A 21916-nucleotide genomic window follows, 5' to 3' on the forward strand; every position below is an offset into this window, starting at 1 on the left:
AAAGAAAACAGTAGCAAAGATCAATAAAACTAAAAGCTGGTTCTTTGAGAAGATAAAATTGATAAACCTTTAGCCAGACTCATCAAGAAAAAGAGGGAGAGGACTCAAATCAATAAAATTAGAAATGAAAAGTTACAACGGACACCGCAGTAATACAGAGCATCATAAGAGACTACTACAAGCAACTCTATGCCAATAAAATGGACAACCTGGAAGAAGTGGACAAATTCTTAGAAAGGTATATAACCTTCCAATACTGAACCAGGAGGAAATAGAAAATATGAACAGACCAATCACAAGTAATGAAATTGAAACTGTGATTTAAAATCTTCCAACAAACAAAAGTCCAGGACCCGATGGCTTCACAGGTGAATTCTATCAAACATTTAGAGAAGAGCTAACACCCATCCTTCTCAAACTCTTCCAAAAAATTGCGGAGGAGAGAACACTCCCAAACTCATTCTATGAGGCCACCATCACCCTGATACCAAAACCAGACAAAGATGTCACAAAAAAAGAAAACTACAGTATCACTGATGAACATAGATGCAAAAATCCTCAACAGAATACTAGCAAACAGAATCCAGCAGCACATTAAAAGGATCATACACCATGATCAAGTGGGATTTATCCCAGGGATGCAAGATTATTCAATTTATGCAAATCAATCAATGTGATACACCATATTAACAAATTGAAGGAGAAAAACCATATGATCATCTCAATAGATGAAGGAAAAGCTTTCGACAAAATTCAACACCCATTTATGATAAAAACTCTCCAGAAAGTGGGCATAGAGGGAACCTACCTCAACATAATAAAGGCCATATACGACAGACCTACAGCAAACATCATTCTCAATGGTGAAAAACTGAAAGCATTTCCTCTAAGATCAGGAAGAAGACAAGGATGTCCACTCTCGCTGCTATTATTCAACATAGTTTTGGAAGTCCTAGCCATGGCAATCAGAGAAGAAAAAAATAAAAGGAATACAAATTGGAAAAGAAGAGGCAAAACTGTCACTGTTTGCAGATGACTTGATACTCTACAGAGAGAATCCTAAACGTGCCACCAGAAAACTACTAGAGCTCATGAATGAATTTGGTAAAGTTGCATGATACAAAATTAATGCACAGAAATCTCTTGCATTCCTATACACTAACAACGAAAGATCAGGAAGAGAAATTAAGGATACAATCCCATTCACCATTGCAACAAAAAGAATAAAATACCTAGGAATAAACCTACCTAAGTAGGTCAAAGACCTGTACTCAGAAAACTGTAAGACACTAATGAAAGAAGTCAAAGGTGACACAAACAGATGGAGAGATATACCATGTTCTTGGATTGGTAGAATCAATATTGTGAAAATGACTATACTACCCAAAGCAATCTACAGATTCAGTGCAATCCCTATAAAATTACCAATGGCAGTTTTTACAGAACTAGAACAAAAAATCTTAAAATTTGTATGGAGACACAAAAGACCCCGAATAGCCAAAGCAATCTTGAGGGAAAAAAATGGAGCTGGAGGAATCAGGCTCCCTGACTTCAGACTATACTACAAAGCTACAGTAATCAAGACAATATGGTACTGGCACAAAAACAGAAATACAGATCAATGGTACAGGATAGAAAGCCCAGAGATAAACCCACACACCTGTGGTCAACTAATCTATGACAAAGGAGGCGAGGATACACAATGGAGAAAAAGACAGTCTTCAGTAAGTGGTGCTGGGAAAACTGGACAGCTACATGTAAAAGAAAGAAATTAGAACACTCCCTAATACCATACACAAAAATAAACTCAAAACAGATTAATAACCTAAAAATATATATATATGGCACAGATGAGTATGTTGAGATCTCACATGCTAGTCAGTCACTAGTAACTTGGGAATAGAACCCCACATCCTGCCTATTGGTTTTAAAAGTTGTTTCTCACTTTGCTCTTCTCCCATGTCATTCGTACTTGTATTTAGGTTAGTGATAGTTCCTCACAAGAGGACTAAATGAATGTTGAACATTAGCCTGACAAATTCTTTTTTTAGATTCTGCCAAGGGGATTAAAGACTTTACTGTTTAATTTCCAGGCTCTTCTCCCAGCCATAGGAAATATCATAAAAGCTCTTCACCCAGGAGACATCAGAGTCACACGTTGGACTCTTCTTCCTACCCAAGTGACAGTAGGAAAGCTTCTGACTCAGATCTTTCTCCTCCACGGCATAAACAAAGTTCAGGGCCCCGGGATTCTGATTCAGATCTGTCACCTCCACGGAATAGACCTAGGCACGGGAACTCTGATTCTGACCTCTCTCCACCAAGGAGGAAACAGAGGGCCAAATCTTCTGATTCCGACCTGTCTCCACCTCGAAGGAGTCAGCCTCTGGGAAAGAAGGTAAGAATTTTCAGGAGCCATATCTTCTCTTAGAGTAACTCCTATCTTCTAGCTCTGTACAAGTCCCAGAGATCCAAGCCAAAGCAGGAAGAGGTAGCTCTTAGTAGCATAGTAAATCTAGCTCACAGGACCTCTAGGGCTCTTTTCTTCTCTCTGAAATCAGGACTGCCTAACTCAGCCCAGGTGAACTTACAAATAGCAGATTCCCTAAAGAGCGTCTGCCTTTATATCCTCTGAGTTCCATGAATCTCATTTTAATAGGTCCACAGAAACTTCCTATTTTCTTACGAATAAACTGAGAACGCAGTTTACAGAGTGGAGTTAGGAGCATGAACCTTGTGTCGAACATCACATATTGGGATCGTACTTCTTATATGTACTATCTGTGAGATTTGAGCAAGATATATAATATCTCTAAGCCTCAGCTTCTTCATCTTTAAAATGTGGATAATAGTAGTACGTACTTCTTAAGGTTCTTGTGGGAATTAAATGAGTCAGTAAGTAAAGCTCTTAGCACAGTGCCTGGGACAAAGTAAGCATTTAGTGTAAGCAGTTTACTATTATAAATTGGACTGTAGGTCTCCAGAGCTTAAAGAGAGGCACTTAAAATATAAAACGACTTTTAGAAATCATATCGCCTGGGAAGTAAGTGTTTTGTATTATTTTAAATCTGTGATGAAGCCTGAATTAGCAAAACAAATCCGCATGAACCCTGAGTAATTGTGTTGTAAAGAACACCAGTACTAGTAAAGAAGTGTTATTCCAGAGCTTCCCTGGTGGCGCAGTGGTTAAGAATCCGCCTGCCAATGCAGGGGACACGGGTTCAAGCCCTGGTCCGGGAAGATCCCACATGCTGCGGAGCAACTAAGCCCATGTGCCACGACTCCTGAGCCCACGTGCTGCAACTACTGAAGCCCGTGTGCCTAGAGCCTATGCTCCGCAACAAGAGAAGCCACCGCAATGAGAAGCCCGTGCACCGCAACGAAGAGTAGCCACCACTGGCCGCAACTAGAAAAAGCGTGCGCGCAGCAACAAAGACCCAACGCAGCCAAAAATAAATAAATTAATTAAAAAAAAAAAGTGTTATTCCAGTGAGTTGGTTAAGAATGAGAATGATAGAGCCTATGGTGTGCACGTTTCCTCTAACGCAGACTTTTCAGGTAAGTTTCTCTGTAGCCCATGTGGTCCTGGTAGGGTAGACCAGCTTGTCCCTAGCCCAGGAAGTAGGGTTCTTCTCTTTTGGGGAACAGAGTGAGGTCTGTGTTTCAGCTGGACTCCTTGACATTTTTATGTATCTGCTTAGTCCATGGGCAATTTAATATTAATCAAATTTAATTTAGCACATTGTTTAAGGATATCGGGATATAAGTATATACATTGATTGTGGGTTGGTTTGTTATCTTGATACAGAGTGGAGTTTAGTAAGAAGTTTCGATTTGGTTATATCTTGTCATTATCCTGAAATATAGCCACAATTTCAGGATCTTAGGTTTGCTTGACTTTGTGATTTAAATGAAATATTTTATCAGTGTTGATCTCTACCAGAGGGCTTAGAGCGTGATAGAGGTTTCTGGTCAGGTGACCTGAGAGTCTTCGTGTGTGCAGTTTATATGCTGAAAAGTCAGAAATACGATGCTTAGCCTTCCCTTTAGCATATCGTTGGTTTGTGTTTCTGTTTACTCTTAAACTTGATAGTACTGTTAATTTTCCATGAAATTCAGTTTTATTTCTTCATTTCTATTTTGTGAATCCTGTGGTTGATAATAAGAATATAAAGCTAGAGTTTTTGGTTTGGTTATTGCTGATTATCAGACAGAAATACACCTGTGTATACCCATGGAGTCTATTGCTGCATTGTCTTATTAATGTTGGATGCTCCCTTTTCCATTGCATAGGCTGCACACATGTATTCTGGGGCTAAAACTGGGTTGGTGTTAACTGACATACAGCGAGAGCAGCAGGAGCTCGAGAGACGGGACCAAGAGACCGTGGCGTTTGAAGGTAAAAACGTGAAAGTGCAGAGACCAGCTGAGGCTCTTGTAGCTTTCATTTTTTTTAATGTAGCTTATTATACCTGATATTTAAAAGTTTTAATTGTTGTCAAATTTCAGCTCTGGTTTTGTGCATTATTTTAACTTCTCATTGGGTCCAAGTGGTTCTTTTCCTTCTTGAAAAATGTTAATTTTCAGGATCATCACCGATATGCACTTAGATGTTGGTAGGGACTACTAGTAGTCTGGCTGTGAAGGTTCTTATCCAGCATCAGAACCCCACGTGGTTGATTTCAGCTGTTAGAATATTATTTCTGATTTTGATACCTGGTGTTTATCTTTAAAAGTATAATTTTCCTTTGCAGCTGAATTCCAGTATGCTGAAACCGTATTTCGAGATAAGTCTGGTCGTAAGAGGAATTTGAAACTGGAACGTTTAGAGCAGAGGAGAAAAGCGGAGAAGGACTCAGAGAGAGATGAGCTGTATGCTCAGTGGGGAAAAGGGTAAGAGAACCACTGAAAGGAAAAACAAGACTGCAGTGACCGGAGGGAGTCATTTCTCTATTCTTCTGCCTTCAAAGCTGTTTTTTGTTTTTTTTTTTAATAAATTTATTTATTTTATTTATTTAGTTTTGGCTGTGTTGGGTCTTTGTTGCGGTGAGCGGGGGCTACTCTTCCTTGTGGTGTGCGGGCTTCTCACTGTGGTGGCCTCTCTTGTTGCGGAGCATGGGCTCTAGGCACACGGGCTTCAGTAGTTGCAGCACGTGGTCTCAGTAGTTGTGGCTCGCGGGCTCTAGAGCACAGGCTCAGTAGTTGTGGCACATGGGCTTAGTTGCTCCGCGGCATGTGGGATCTTCCCGGACCAGGGCTCGAACCCATGTCCCCTGCAATGGCAGGTGGATTCTCAACCACTGTGCCACCAGGGAAGCCCCAAAGCTGTTTTCAGGAATGGGAAATTCAGTGTGCTCAGTCTCCTTCCTAAGATACTGATATATTCCACACTTCCAGTTGGTATTCTAAGAATTTTACCTTTTTCAGTATTTGGCCTAGGCTGCTGGAAAGAGGAGGTTCTCCAAGTGTAGCAGTACATCTCAGTGTAAGAGTGGAAATGTTAAACAGGATAGCAGACACTCCTGGTTCTTTTTGTCCAGGCTTGCACAGCGCCGGCAGCAGCAACAAAATGTGGAGGATGCAGTGAAGGAAATGCAAAAGCCTCTGGCCCGCTATATTGATGATGAAGATCTAGATCGGATGCTGAGAGAAAAAGAAAGAGAGGGGGACCCCATGGCCAACTTTATCAAGAAGAGTAAGGCCAAGGAGAGCAAGAATAAGAAAGGTGAGCCTTCTGGGAATCTTCAGAGAATGAGGTGACTTATGTGAAGAGAGAAAATCAATAGGGTGATGATACATAGCTATGTGCAAAGAAGGCTTTCCCATACAATTTCAGATTTCTTGTATTGGGGAATTGAGATTTAACTCAATAGAGACTTCTGTACAAAAACATTTTTTCCCACTGCCATCCAGCTCTGATTTGAATTACGTAGGTAACTAACTTTTCTCCCTCTCCTGTCATTAGTGAGACCTCGCTACAGTGGCCCAGCACCTCCTCCCAACAGGTTCAATATCTGGCCTGGATATCGCTGGGATGGAGTAGACAGGTAAACCTGAATATTTCCTACAGTTTTGTTTTCTCTTCCATCTAACCTGAACCTTCCCTGACTGTTCTCAAATCATTCTACACTCTGCCTCATTTTCTGCTCTAATCACAAGGTTAATAATATGCAGTTTGGTTGCTTCTATTTCTCAAATCTCATTTCCCATGCTTAGAATACTCCTTCCTTTTTTCCTTTTCAAAGCTCTGGGCAAATAACTCAGGTGGTCCAGCTAGGATACCCTTTGTTTTTGACACTGATCACTTCTAATGATATTTTCTAAGGTTTGGAGGCGGTGAATGATAGGTGCTAGTCTGAAGCCTTTTGTATGTTGTATCTTTAAAATGTAGCCCTTGAATCTTTTCTTCACTGCCTTATGAGTGAGTTACTTGTCATGTTGCACTGCCCCTACCACCTTGTCTTTTCACCTACCCATATCTGTACCCGCATGCACTAACTTCCTTTCTGCTATCATGGATGAACTATATATGCTCCTATCCAAAGTCAGTCCCTCTACTTCATGTTAGATCCCATCTCTTGCCTGCTAAAGGACATTGTTATATCATCTAGCACAGTGACTCTCAAAATTTGTCATCTCAAGACCCCTTTACACTCTTGATAATTATTGAGGACTCTAAAAAGTTTTGTTTATGTGGGTTATAGCTGTTAATATTTACCATATTAGAAATTAAACTAAGAAGTTTAAAAAGTATTTATTAATTCTTTAAAAAAAAGCCATTACATTAACATAGTTACCCTGTTTTTAAAGAGAAATAACTATATTTTTCAAACAAAAAAAAGTGAGATTCAGGATAGCTTTGATTTACATTCTTGCAAATCTCATTAATGTCTGGGCTGATAGAAAACATCAGGACTTTTTTTTTGTATTTTATTTTATTTTTATTTTTTAACTTTTTATTTTATATTGGTATATAGTTGATTAACAATGTTGTGTTAAGTTTCAGGTGTACAACAAAGTGATTCAATTATAAATATACATGTATCTATTCTTTTTCCAATTCTTTTCTCAATTAGGTTGTTACAGAATATTGAGCAGGGTTCCCTGTGCTATACAGTAGGCCCTTGTTGGTTATCCATTTTAAATATAGCAATGTGCACAAGAAGACATCAGGATTTAGTCTGTTGCAGTATGTTTAGCTGAAATATAGGAAGAAAATTCAACCTTATACATAGGTAGTTAGAAAAGGAAGGTGTATTAGATTTTTTTTAATACTACACAAAAACTCAATAAGTGGTAGTTTCTTAAAGGTTATTTGTAATATGGAATCAGAAACCATATCAAAAAGCTTTTCATACTGTTAGATTAAAATCCATTGGTCTTTTTCCTATTTTGGATGGATCTTTTACTCATGCATGATTTTATAACATCATGTACTGTTCATTGGTTTGCTGAGTTTTTCAGACCTTCCAAATGTTGACATATTTCATATACAATATCAGATAATGATATATACATATTAATATTAACTTTGATCTCATCACAAAAATCTTTAAATAACTAGAAGCTAAAGGAGTTCATGGTAGTGGGTACAAGTTTTTCAAAATTCTAATTTACGCTTGAAAGCTCCTATTTTATCATTGGCAACAAATATTATCAGCCACTTTCCTTGATGTAAAGGTCACTTCGTACAATGGCTTTTTTTGTAGGATCCGTCAGATTTTGAACCTAGAGGGTCATGTCCTCTGTGAATATAAACAGTGTTACTTCTTCCTTTCTAATCCAGATGCCTTTTGTTTCTTTTTCTTGCCTTATTGCACTAGCTGCAACTTCCAGTGCAAATGTTGAGTAGAAGCAGTAAGAGCAGACATATTTTACCTTGTTGCTAACCTTAGGAGGAAAACATTCAGCCTTTTCACCATGAAATATCTTGTAAACTATAGAATTTTTTTTGTAGATTTCCTTTATTGAGTTGAGAAATTTCTATTCCTAGTTTGCTAAGGAATGTCTTTTTTCAGGAATGTATGTTGGATTTTGTTCAAAATATTTTCTAATTTTCCTTTTGGTTCATTCTTTGATCCATGATTTACTTATGAGTGTATTTTAGAATTCCAAACATTTAGACTTTTCTAGATATCTCATTGTTATTGATTTCCAATTTAATTCCATTGAGGTCAGAGAATACACTATGTAATATTTTGATCTTTTGAAATTTATTAAGCATGTTTTATGGCCCAGTATATGGTTTACCTTGGTGAATAGCCCATTTGCACTTGAAGATAATGTGTATTTTGCAGTTGCTTGGGGTAGTGTTTTGAAAAATTTTTTTTGTATTCTTTTTTTAAGTAAACTTTTTGTTTTGGAATAATTTTAGATTTATAGAAAATTTGCAGAGATACTATAAAGAATTCTTGTAAACTCCTTATCCAGTTTTGTTACCATTTGTTATATTATCATGGTACATTAATCAAATCTAAGAAACCAACATTAGTATGTTATTATTAATGCACCAGATTTTATTTGGATTTCACCAGTTTTCTATTAATGTTCTTTTTCTGTTCAGGGATGCAATTCAGGATACCACATTGTACTTAGTTGTCATGTCTCCTCAGTCTCTTCTGATCTGTGTCAGTTTCTCAGTCTTTCTTTGTTCTTTGTAACCTTAACACTTTTGGGGGGGGCGGTATGGTCAGGTATTTTTGTTGAATGTTCCTCAAATTGAGTTTGTTTGATGTTTTTCTCATGATTAGCCTGAGGTTATGGGTTTTTGGAAAGAATTCCGCAGTGGTGGAGTGTCCTTCTCATCACATCATTTTAGGGGTTACATGATATCCACATGACATCACTAGTAATGTTAACCTGGATCACTGGGTTAAGGTAGTGAGTGTTTGCCGGGTTTCTCTGCTTTAAAATTACTGTTTTTCTTCTTTCATACTCTCTTATCTGGAAGTGAGTCGACTGAGTTCAGCTTACACTCAAAAGGAGACCTACAGAAGGATATCTACATATATTATTTAGACTTTTTCTGTAAGGAAGATCTGTTTCATCTCCCCATTTATTTGCTCAATCATTTGTTTATATCAGTATGGACTCATGTATATTTTGTACTTTGTATAGTAATCTAATAGTATGTTATTTATTTTGTTGCTTAAATTGTTCTGTTCTTTGGCCATTGGGAGTTCTCTCAGGTGTCCCTTTTATATGCCCATCCTTTTATTTTTTGAGCATCCTTTGACTTTCTGTTACTATAAGGTGCTTCAGGCTCATATTGTATTTTCTCTGCCCCAGCCCTAAAATAGCCATTTCTCTAAGAAATCCTGACTGCTTTTAATGGAGAAAGATATTTAGAAACCAAGATCCGATTGCTAGAGTGCTTGTTGTTACTGAGGTGTCATTGTTTCTAGACCCTCTCAGCAGACAGAGCTAGTTAATGCGTGTATAGTAGTCTGTGTATACACACATATCTATAATTGTTTCTGTGTCTATCCACCTGCAAGTATGTTATATATACACATATATTTACATATATATATAAATATGAGTTCATGTTGATGTAACTGACTCTAACCAAGTATTACCTTTCCTTTTTGCTTACCTCCCCAACATTGAGAAACCTGGCACCCACCATCCACCATCCATTTTGCTCATCCCAGGACACATGTAAAACAGTTTCAAAATTGAGAAATTCAGAAATGAGAAACTAATTTACCATCTAGAGTGTAGCATTTATGTGCAGTTCATTTTGTTCTTACCCTTATAATTTCTAATCAAAATACCATTTTCCAACATAACTTAAAGAGTCAGCCCCCGTACCGCCCCCACCCCCCCCCGCCAAACATCCTGGGTAACTTTTTTCTTTTATAGTTTACTTATATTAGTGTTTACTCATTATGGTGTATAGTTCTATGGGATTTAACGAATGAGTAGAGTCATTCATTCACCACCCTAGTACTGTATGGAATAGTTCCATCATTCTAAAATTTCCTGTGTAAGTCTCCTTTTAGTCATTTATACCTCCTCCACCAACCCCTTGTAATTACTGCTGTTGTTTTCTGTCCCTGTAGTTTTGTCTTTTCCAGAGTGTTACATGAATGGAATCATACAATGTGTAACCTTTTGAGTCTGACCTTTTGCACTTAGCAAAATGCATTTTAAGATTCATCCATGTTCTTGCATGAATCAGTACTGTATTCCATGTTTATCACTGAGTAGTATTGCATTGGATGGGTATACCACAGTCTGTTTATTCCCCAGTTGAAGGACATCTTGGTTGCTCCCAGTTTTTAGCAGTTGTGAATAAAGCTGCAATAAACATTTGTGTATGGGTTTTTATGTGGATATAGTTTTCAGTTTACTTGGGTAAATACCAGGGTAAATGATTGCTATATTGTATTGTTGAGATTATGTTTAATTTTGTAAGAAACTGCCAGTTGTCTTCCAAAGAGGCTGTATCATTCTACATTACTGCAAAGAGTGAGGATTTCTGTTGCTCCATATCCTTGCCAGCATTTGGTATTGTCAGTGTTTTGGATTTTAGGTGTGTGAATTTAGTAGTGAATTTTAATTGCTCTGTTTTCTTTTTAGTTATACCTCTCTGCAATTTTTTTTTCAGTGTTTGTTATAAGGATCACAGCCTACTGAGAGTTATAATTGTACTATTTCACATAAAATATAAGAACCTTGCAACACTACAGTTCTACTTAACCTCTGTTTTTAGTGCTATTGTTTTCATACATATTACATAAAAAGTGGTATAGATCCCACAATACAGTGTTAAAATTTTTACTTTGCAGTTATATATTTTTTTAAGAAGCTAAGAAAACAAAAGAAAAAAATATATAGTTGTTAGTACTTACTCACATAGTTACAATTTCTGGTATTCTTCCTTCTTTCCTAAAGAAATTAGGAAATTTTAATATTCCTTCAGTGCAGGTCTGTTGGCAAAAAATTCAGTTTTTGTTGATATGAAAACGTCTTTATTTCACCTTTGTTTCTTAACAGCTTTAATTTTGAAATAATGTTAGGCTCACAAGAACTTGAAAAAATAGTACAGTGTATTAGTGTCCCATTCACCCAACTTCCCCCAATGATAATATTTTATATAACCATAGTACATTATCAAAGCCAGGAGTTGGCATTGGCACAGTTCTATTAATTAAATTAGAGAATTTTTTCTCACCTTTGTTTTTGAAGGATTGTTTCACTGGCATAGTGTTGGGGGAGGTTATCGAGGGGATGTGACCACTGGTTGACCTATGAGCTGGACCCAGGCAACTGGAGGCCCTTACCTCTCCCCTGTCCTTGGAATGTACATCCTGCCTACTCTTCTCATACTGGCAGCCATTTCAAGGACATAGCCTTGAGAGAGTAGGGTGTTGTTGAGACCATCTGGACTGAATATGTGACTGAACCCTTATATATAAGGCCTCTATATAAACTTTTAAGGTGCTGGCAGGCAGGTGTGGAGAACCACTTGTCCTGCGCCCAAGACAAACCTTGTATGTAAGTTCCCTTGCTTATTAAACCTGCCACCTGCCAATCTGGAGTGATCTGCCTCTTTCTTTGGTCTCTTGTTGTCCTCCGAGTATGGGGGCCAATTTCAGATTTTACCCAGGGAACTCCTGAGGTTTCAAACCAACACAAAGAACTCAGGATTGACAGTACCAGACTTCTATGACAGCTCTGTCAGCCCTTTAAAGACTTTTCATCACTTTCTGGCCTCCATTGTTTCCAATTAGAAGTCAACCCTCAGATTTCATTTGTTTCATTGTCTCACCTCCTAACCCCAACATATACACATTATAATATATTCTCTGGCAGCTTTCAAGATTTCCTTCTGGTCTTTGGTTTTCAGCAGTTTGACTATGATGTACCTAGGTGTGGTTTTCTTTGTATTTATCCTTTCTTGAGTTTGTTGAGCTTTTTAGATTTATGAGTTCATGTTTTTCACATTTGGGAGGTATTTGGCTATTTTTTGTTCAATTCCTCTTCTTTTTTTTTAAACCACTTTTCCTTCTCCGATTACACTATTTCCACTACTTGATATTATCCCACAGATCTCTGAAGTCCTGTTCATTTTTCTATCATTATTTTTCTCTCTGTTCTTAAGGTGGGATTATTTCTTTTGATCTGATTTCAAGTTCATTGACTCTTCTGCCATCTCTAGCCTATTAGGCTCATACACTGAATTTTTTGTTTCAGCTAGTTTAAATTTATTTATTAGTTATTTTTAGCTGCGTTGGGTCTTCGTTGCTGCACGTGGGCTTTCTCTAGTTGTGGCGAGCAGGGACTACTCTTCATTGCAGTGCATGGGCTTCTCATTGCGGTGGCTTCTCTTGTAGTGGAACGTGGGCTCTAGGCACGTGGGCTTCAGTAGTTGTGGCATGTGGGCTCAGTAGTTGTGGCTCACGGGTTCTAGAGTACAAGCTCAGTAGTTGTGGCACATGGGCTTGGTTGCTCTGCGGCACGTGGGATCCTCCCGGACCAGAGCTCGAACCCATGTCCCCTGCATTGGCAGGCGCCACTGTGCCATCAGTGAAGTCCCTCAGCTAGTTTATTATATTTTTATAATATAACCACTGTGCCACCAAGGAAGTCCCTCAGCTAGTTTATTATATTTTTCAACTCTAGAATTTCCATTTGACATATTTCTCTGCTGAGATTTCCTACCTATTCATTCATTATGAATCATTTTTTTTTTCCTTGAGAATATTTATAATTGGTGCTTTGAAGTCCTGTCTGCTCATTGCAACATTTGGGTTATCTCAGGATTGGTTTCTATTCATAGTTTTTTCTTGAGTTTCATCACATTTTACTGTTTCTTTACATGTCTGGTCACTTAAAAATGTTATACTGGACATTATGAATGATACATTGCAGAGACTTTGAATTCTCTTATATTCCTTTGAAGTGTGTTGATTTTTTTTTAATTAGATGGTGTAACCATCTTATTTTTAATTTATTTTATTTATTAATTAATTTATTTTAATTATTTATTTAATTTATTTTGGGCTGCGTTGGGTCTTCGTTGCCTCGCATGGGCTTTCTCTAGTTGTGGTGAGAGGGGCTACTCTTCGTTGTGGTGCGCGGGCTTCTCATTGCGGTGGCTTCTCTCATTGCGGAGCACGGGCTCTAGGCGTGCGGGCTTCAGTAGTGGCACGCAGGCTCAGTACTCATGGCTTGCGGGCTCTAGAGCACAGGCTCAGTAGTTGTGGCACACGGGCTCAGTTGCTCCACGACATGTGGGATCTTCCCGGACCAGGGCTCGAAACCTGTGTCCCCTGCATCGGCCGGCGGATTCTTAACCACTGTGCCACCAGGGAAGTCCTTGAAGTGTGTTGATTTTTATTCCAGCAGACAGTTAACTTGGCTGTATTTTAACTCCAAACGCTAACTCCTTTGCAGTGGGCAGCAGCTAAAATTTCTGCTCAGTTCTTTCAGTTTCTAGCTGCTGCTTTTTCATGGGGCCCAAGGGGGTTTCCCCTGCACAAGCACAGTTTAGCAGTTAGCCAAAGATTTGGGTGCAGTTTGTGTGTAGATTTTGGGGTTCATCCCTTTTGAAGCTCCCTCCCTTTCAGTATTTCTTCCCTGATATGCCAGCTGCTCTGCTCACTCTGCACTGACACCTCAAGCCAGTACGCCTGTGGCTTTCTGCCTCCATGAGCTGTGCAGTTTGGGAAGTGCCCTCTGGCAAAAAGCCTCACAAATCTCTTCTCACACCTAGACTCCCACCCAAGTTTTGTCTGCTTTTGGTCACTCTCTCATGCCTTCAAATACTTTCAGATACTTGTATCTTTATATTTTGTCCAGACTTTATAATTGTTTTCTGAGTGTAGATTAGTTTGCACGAGTTCTCTGCCATGACTGGCATCTACCACTCTGCTTTATATGGGCCTAAGGCATTATCTTCTGTCCTTTTAAGCTGCCATCTAAATCCAGAGCTCTAGTTCCTGATATTGGCAGGTATCCTCAGGGTGGCTGTGGTTTCAGGCTCCTTTCCTGCTTTCGTTTGCAGCGCACTGTATATCGGCTTTTTGGTAACAGGAGGATTTTTCAGAATACTAATTTGCTGTATAACCAGAAGTAGATCTTTTTATAGCCACAACCCTAAAGATACGCCTGCTACACTGAGTTCATTCTTTTTTTCTTTTTTCTATTTTTTTCAAATTTCTGGACCCAAAACAGAACCCTCCCTGACCTGGTTTTTAACTGGTATAATTTGTCTCCATTTCTCCCTGTAGTTTTCCTACACTTCTCATTCTTATTTTCTCCTAGAGTTTTCCTTTTAGTTCCCTTTCTCATCCTTGCTTTCTTTCTGATTATTTATTCTTTCATTGCCTTTTCTGCTTTTGTCTGTTTTTGGCAAGTGAATATTTCTAAAACAGATCTATAGTATGTTACAGTTAGAAAAACCCATAAGGTCAATTAAACTAACTTACATTATTTAAAAGAGAAACGGAGGCCCTGATAAATTTAACAACTTAAGAGTCTTTCAGCTCACCTGATAAAGCTGGAATTAGACCTTGGGCATCTGATTCTTTGGTCTAAAGCTCTTTCCACTGTGTGTTCTCTTGCAGTTTGTTTTTTTGATTCTGTTTAGGGTTTGGTTTGTTATTCATAGGACCTTTTGTCTGTTTGATCATATTAGTGTTGATTCTCTTAAGTACTAATTCCCCAAGACAAGAGGCAGTGGTTTCCTTGTGCTCTAGAACACCATGCATGCTTCTAAGGTTGGAGATGGTGCCATTCATAATAAGCTTCCCTTCTTCCTCACCCTTTCACTACTCACTCAACTGATCCCTTAGGGAAGACCTTAGGAAAGAGGGAAGCCTGTCGTCCCAATCAGTTCAGTAGCACTTAGCACACGTATTATAACTTTAAGCAGCTATGTACTAGGTGCTAGGGTCTCACAATTAGTGAGAGACGGTCCTTGAGCACAGCAACTCACTTTCTATCTAGAGGAGAGGACAGACAAGTAAATAATTTCAATGCTACTTGCTAAGTATTACTATAGAGGATTTTCAAGGTGCCTTGGGAGCACAAAGGAAGAGTAGTTAGATTCAGCCTTGGGAGACTGTGGTCAGGGAATACATGCTTCCTAGAGGAGGTGATACATGAGCTAAGTCTTAAGGGATGTCAGTCTTAAGGGATGTCAAGATAAGAAGGAAAGGAAGGATATTTAAGGAAGAGCATCCTGTATTGCAAGGTCATAAGGATATGGAACATCCTAGTGTTTGGTGGGGTGGGGGCCTGTTATAAGCAATTTGATGTTGGATAGCAGTAAGTGTGAAATGGAGTTGTGTGAGATGGGCTGGAAAGGTAAGCAGGGGCCTGGTCACTGAAGGACTTGGAAACATTTCTGAGGAGCTTGGTGTTCACCTTAGAGGCAGAGGGGAGCCACTGGTGGATTAACAGTAGCTCTACATTCTAGATAGGTGACGCACTGTAGCGGTCGTACAAAGCATTTGCAAGGCACAAATTTGGAAGTAGAGAGACAAGATACAAGGTTGTTGCAGTAGATTAGGCTAAAGATGATGGAGGTCTGAACCATGACAGTGGTAGTACGAATGGAGAGAGGAGGAAGTGGGAAATTGGTTAAGTGATAAGATGGCAGGACCTAGTGACTGATTAGGTGAGAGGGAGAAATCACTGGGTTTGGCAATAAGGAAGGTCATTAATGACTTGAGAGAGCATTAACTCCATAGCATAGTGAAACAAAAGCCAGGTTCTAATGTATCAAGGAGTGAATGAAAAATAAGGAAGTAGACAGTGAATAAAGGCTCTTTCAAGAAGTTTATATAAGAAGACGAAGTACATGGTATTAGAAGGGAGTTGAGGGCCACTCCTTGAAATTCACCCCTGTAGTGACTTCCATGACACCCTACTTCTGGTTATTTTCTCTTATCATTTCATCTCGGCCACCTTTATGAACTTCTGTTCCTCTGTGCCCCCTGCTTAAATGTTTCTCAGGGTTCCATCTGTAACCCTTAGCTGTTCTCACTCCATGTGCTGTCTTGGCTGAATCTTGTCTAGTACACCTTCACTTACCAGCTGTATGTACATGATTCCCAAATCTGTATTTGCACCTCAGTCTGGAGTATCTGGCTGTGCATTGGATTTCTCTGTTGATATGTACTTGAGGCACCTTAAATGCAAACGTATTCAAAACTGAACTCATCAGCTTTCCCTACTCTAAGCGTGCTCCTACTCTTGTGTTCTGTCCTGGTTAATGGCAGCCTCATTCATCTAGTCACTAAAATTATTAACCCATGAGTCAAACTTACCCCTTCCTCCTTTGCTCTTATATAACTAATCAATCACTAAGTCCTACTATGTTTTCTCTCTTTCTGTCCCTCTTCTTTATCGTTACTTTCAACATCTGTTGCCCGGACCATTGCAGTAACTTTCCTGCCTTCAGTCTCCTCCAGAGTGATCTCTTTGAAATGCAGTTTATGCTCCCACTTTAAATTTATCCTTCACAGGGAACTCTACTCAATACTCTGTAATGGCCTACATGGGAAAAGAATGTAAAAAAAAAAAGTGGATATATGTATATGTATAACTGATTCACTTTGCTGTACACCTGAAACTAACACAACATTGTAAATCAACTGTACTCCAATAAAAATAAAAAAAAATAAATTTATCCTTACTAGGTGAAATCTAAGCTTTATACTGTGGCTTACAGAACTCATTATGATTTGCCCTCTACCTACCTTTCTAGCTTTGTCTCGTGCTGCTCTCTTTTCATATTTGAGGCTCCAGCCGTACCAGTTTGCCTTTGGTTCCCTGCATGTGCCATACGATTTCTTACTTTGTGCCCTTGCTGTTGTTGCTCGTGCTATGCTCTGTGCTGAAATGCCCTCCTGACCCTTCTGGCCCTCTGGTTAACTCTAAGTCTTTTCAGACTTAGCGTAGGGGCCCCCTTCACGAAGCCTTTGCTGACCGTTCTTGTCCACGCCCCTCCCAAGCAGAGTAAGGTCCCCACTCTGCTTCCATGATACCCAATGCATATTTCTACCATAGTCTATGCTTTTTGTTTTAATTATTTGTTTAAATGTCAATCTCCTCCACTAGTCTGTGAGTTTATCAGGATAGCTGCTATGTTATACTCATTTTCATGACACAGTGCCTAGTACATAATAAGAATTCACTAATTTTTTGTGTAATGAATGGATAAAGTATAATACGTAGACATCAGTTGAGAGTGAGTTGGGCCTTTAGAGAGTGGTAAATGTTTGAAACAGTTGTCAAAGAGTTTGAGAAGGAACTGAACAAGGACTAATAAGAGGGTGGATTAGGTATTCTGTCTTTCTGATTCTGTTGCTTATGTCTTAAATATTTTCACATGATTGCCTTTACTTTCCTTTTTGCTCATTAGATTGTGAACTCTTTTTTCAAAAATAAATGTTCAGTTCAGGATTCTGGCTGATTAATATTTCTTGATTGCAGATCCAATGGATTTGAACAGAAGCGCTTTGCCAGGCTTGCCAGCAAGAAGGCGGTGGAGGAACTTGCCTACAAGTGGAGTGTTGAGGATATGTAACTTTTCTGAGGCAGTGGGGGTGGCTGTGGGTTGTGGTGGTGGACACAGGGTGGACAGACGTCCAGCTGCAGCAGTCATCTGTGCTCATAATCAGGGCCCACACAGACCAGCGACTTGTTGGATGCCAGTTTTGACTGCAGAAGAATATTTGAGACGTAATGTTTGGACTGAAGGACCTGTACTTCTCAGGTGTGCCGACACTGCCTGTTGCTGGCTTTCAGAGGAAGCGTTGATTTCTCTGTGTCCCAGGGTTGGTTCTTGGTTAGGGTTTTCCCTTTTTAATAAACACACATTTATTTTTTTAAAATAATTTTCTTAAATGGATATTCTGTTTTGGGGAAGAATACAAGCTAATACTGAACCTCCAGGGATCTTGGAGGGTGATAGTTGGATTTTTCATTCATCTAGGAAGCAGGATGAGTAAAAACTTTCACAGTGATAGCTCCTTCCTCTTAGAAAATAAGAATTATTGCTAAACTAGACTTAGGAATAGACATGGCTGTTTGGAGACTTGGTGTCTGGTAAAGGTAGTGTCACAAATTAGTGGGGAAGAGATAGATAATGGTGCTCGGAAAATTGGCTTATTATATGGACAAAAATAAAGTTGGATCCCTGCCTTAAACCACATAAAGCAAAGACAAATCCCAAAGTGATTTTACCTAAATGAAAGGTAAAATGCTACAGCCAATAAGAAAAAATGGGGAATGTCTTTGTGACCTTGGGGTGAGGATAAATTTGTTAAATTAGATCTCCAAATCACAATCCGTAAGATTTGATAGCTTTGCCTACATCATAATTAAAGATTTCTAGTCAACAAAGCACCCCATAGTCAAAGTTAAAAATGGGTATAGATTAGGGAAAATATTTCCAATGTCTAAAACTGACAAAGGATTACATTTATAAGAGATTGAACTACTGCAAATTGGAAAGAAATACAAAACACAAAATAAAAATAGGCAAAGAATATGAATATGTAAAATCTAAAGGGAAAACCAGAATGGCTAATAAGTATATTACTACTAGTAAATTAGAGAAATAGAGATCAAAACATTAATGAGTTTCTACTTTGTATCTATTAGCAAAAATAAGCAAGAGACTGAATTCTCATGGGGAATGAAAACTCATGGGAAGTTTCAACTGGTGCATCCATTCTGGAGAACAAATGGGCAAAACTTAATTGAAAATAAGTAATATCTGGGATGCAGTATTGCAGAATTTTTGAGAGAATATTGTCTGAGTTTGAATCTCAGGTATGTCTTTTACTGTGTGACCTTGATAAGCCACTTAACTTCTCTGTGTTTTAGTTTCTTCATCTTTGAAATGGAGATAATATTACCCACCTCATAGGTTTATTGTGAGCCTAGAACAGTGCCAGGCACATAGTACATGTCACAAAATTATTAGCTGTTGTTATCATTGTCTTCCTAATCATCAAGTGTTGATAGCCAGCTTCCAATATGGCCCCAATGATCCCTGACTCCTGGTATTTAAGCCCTCGTGTAGTCCCCTCCTACAGTGAATAGGGCTGACCTGTGTAACCTGTAGGATGTACTGGAAATGTGTGACTTCTGAGGCTGAGTCATAAAAGACATTGAAGCATCTGCCTTGTATTCTCTTGAATCACTAGCTGTGGAAGAAGCCCGCTACTGTGTCATGAGGACACGCAAGTGGTCCTCTGGAGAGGCCCATGCGGAGAGGGACTGAGGCCTCTCACCAGTAGACACACCAATTTATCAGCCCTGTGAATGAGCCAGCCACCTTGGAAGTGGATCCTTTTAGTTCCATTCAAGCCTTTAGATGGGTTCAGCCCTGATCAACAACATGGCTGCAACCTCATGAGAGATCCTGAGCCAGAACCACCCAGCTCCAAATTCTTGACACAAAGAAATTGAGATAAGAGGAGGTGTTTATTATTTTTTAACAGCTTGAGATATAATTCACATACTATACTGTTTACCCATTTAACGTGTACAGTTCAGTAGTTTTTAGCATATCACAGAGTTGTATAACCTTCACCATAATTCATTTAAAAACATTTTGGATACAGGGAGCTTTGTATCCATCAGCAGCCACTCCTCACTTGTCCCCAGCTCCCCTAGCCCTAGGCAACCGCTAATCCTTCTGTTGCTATAGATTTGCCTGTTCTAGACATTTCATATAGTATGTGAATGGGACTATCATACAATACGTGGCTTTTTGGATCTAGCTCTTTTCACTTAGCGTAGTGTTTTCAAGGTTCATCCGTGTTGTAGTATGTATCGGTACCACCTTCCCTTTAATGGCTGAATAATATTCCCTTGTATGGATATACCACATTTTATCTATCCATGCATCTGTTGATATTTGAGTTGTTTCCACTTTTTGGCTATTGTGACTAATGCTGCTATGAACATTCATGTACAAGTTTTTGTATGGACTTAGGTTTTCATTTTTCTTGGAGTAGAATTGCTGACTCATATGGTAACTCCATGTTTTGCTTTTTGAGGAATTACCAAACTTCCAAAGCAGTGTATGAGAGTTCCAGTTTCTCCACATCCTTGCCGATACTTGTTTTTGTTGTTGTTTTTGGCCGTGCCATGCGGCTTGTGGGATCTTAGTTCCTCGACCAGGGATTGAACCCTGGCCATGGCAGTGAAAGCGCGGAGTCCTAACCACTGGACCACCAGGGAACTCCCGCTAATACTTGTTATTATCTGTCTTCTTGATTATGGCTATCCTAGTGGTGTGAAGTGGTATGTCATTGTGGTTTTGATTTGCATTTCTCTAATGCCTAATGTTGTTGAATATCTTTATTTATCTTCTTTGGAGAAATGTTTATTCAAATCCTTTGCTCATTTTTCAGTTGGGTTATTTGTCATACACATACACACATATACACACATACACACTGTTATGTAGAATTCTTTATATATTCTGGTAACAAGTCTCTTAGCAGATATATGATTTGCAAGTATTTCATTCTGTGGGTGTTATTGTTTTAAGCTGCTAAGTTTTTAAGTAATTTGTTATGCAGCAATAGATAACTGATATATTAAGTTTGTACATACCCTACCTCAAAGCAGTTCCACTCCTGGCTTTATCCTTCAGAGAAACTTGCACAGATCCACAAGGAGTTACGTATATGGATGTTTATCTATATGTATCTTGGGTAGCGAGAATCTGAAAACAGCTTAGAAGCCTGTTTCTAAAGGAATTGATAAGTAAAATGTGGTATATGCATATGATGGAATATTATAAAAAAGTCAGATGCAAGCTGTTAGGACATGATAGACTCCAGGTGAGGAAAATAAGGAATAATGAAATTTATAGCAAAAATTAGCTAAGTAAATTGAACACAGAAAGCAACAGAAACACAGAAAGCATTTTTTAAGGAGAATTTACACCTTACTAGAACTTACTAGAATAGTGTCTGAGGGAGGGAACAGAATGGGACTAGAATGTGGAATGAAGGAGGGAAAGGGAGACAAAAGAGGGGCCTTGCATGGATGAGTGAGATAGTGTGTCCTGACCTCAGGCATGTGATCCACTCAATTCTTTGCGCCTGGGGCTCTAAGCACACATCCAGAGGCAAGGTCTTGCTCTAATGGAATTGACATTTAGTACCTGTATTAGTTGGGGTAGGCTAAACTGCTATGACAGTCTCCAAATGGACTGGCTTACCACAATAGAAGTTTTTTTCCTCCCTCCTCACTCATGTCCAGGGTAGTTTCAGACTGGGTGAGAGGGAGGGGCATTCTCTTCTCCATGCAGTCATTTAGGGACCAGGCTGATGCCAACATTAACGTGGCTTCCAGGGTTGCTTTGGGCATCGCCATTTTGGTGAGCTGAGCAGAGCTTGGAGGGTTGCTTGGTGGATATTGTGGGCCAGCTCTAGAAGTGGCACACAGCCATTCACATTCTGTTAGCCAGAAGTTAGTTGCATGGCTGCCCCTTAACGCAAAGGAGCTTGAGAAATGTGATGCACACCCAGGAAGAGGGGAAAAGTGGATGTTGTTGGGATAGCGATCATCTCTGCTGTAATCCTGAAGAAAGGCTGTCTGCCCCCCAGCCATTTGAGACTTTTGTGGATTTTAAAATAATTTTGAGATCTGAAAATCCCAGAGGGACTCCATTCTCTTACCTGGAGAGTCTCAGCTGAAGTCGCTACCAAGTTAGGAATATCTCTTTCCTGATTGGTCAGTGGCTGTCAGAGGAGAGCTTAGGCAGAGAGATGAAGGGTAAACTTAAATTGTGTCTAGAATCAGCATTTGTGAGAGGAAGGTAGTTTTAGAGAGGAAACAGCTCAAAATAAACTCGAAGTTTCTATAGTTAACATGTGGCAGATTGGGACTAGAACCCAGTGTTCTGCTGGGCTCTGCAGTGCCTATATGG

General features: G+C 39.2%; 1 protein-coding gene across 1 annotated transcript in view; it reads left to right on the plus strand.

Annotated features, from left to right (window-relative positions):
• BUD13 (BUD13 homolog) overlaps positions 1-17832 on the plus strand; it is a 33842-nt gene extending 16010 nt beyond the window's left edge. The window contains exons 5-10 of the mRNA XM_061202499.1: positions 2094-2398; positions 4294-4399; positions 4755-4893; positions 5541-5725; positions 5966-6047; positions 17452-17832. Coding sequence (XP_061058482.1) covers positions 2094-2398; positions 4294-4399; positions 4755-4893; positions 5541-5725; positions 5966-6047; positions 17452-17545 — 911 coding nt within the window. The 3' untranslated portion in view covers positions 17546-17832. The remainder of the gene's footprint in view (positions 1-2093; positions 2399-4293; positions 4400-4754; positions 4894-5540; positions 5726-5965; positions 6048-17451) is intronic.
• Positions 17833-21916: the final 4084 nt, after the last annotated feature.

The sequence above is a fragment of the Eubalaena glacialis genome, chromosome 10 (assembly GCF_028564815.1).
Source record: "Eubalaena glacialis isolate mEubGla1 chromosome 10, mEubGla1.1.hap2.+ XY, whole genome shotgun sequence".
Lineage (NCBI taxonomy): Eukaryota > Metazoa > Chordata > Mammalia > Artiodactyla > Balaenidae > Eubalaena > Eubalaena glacialis.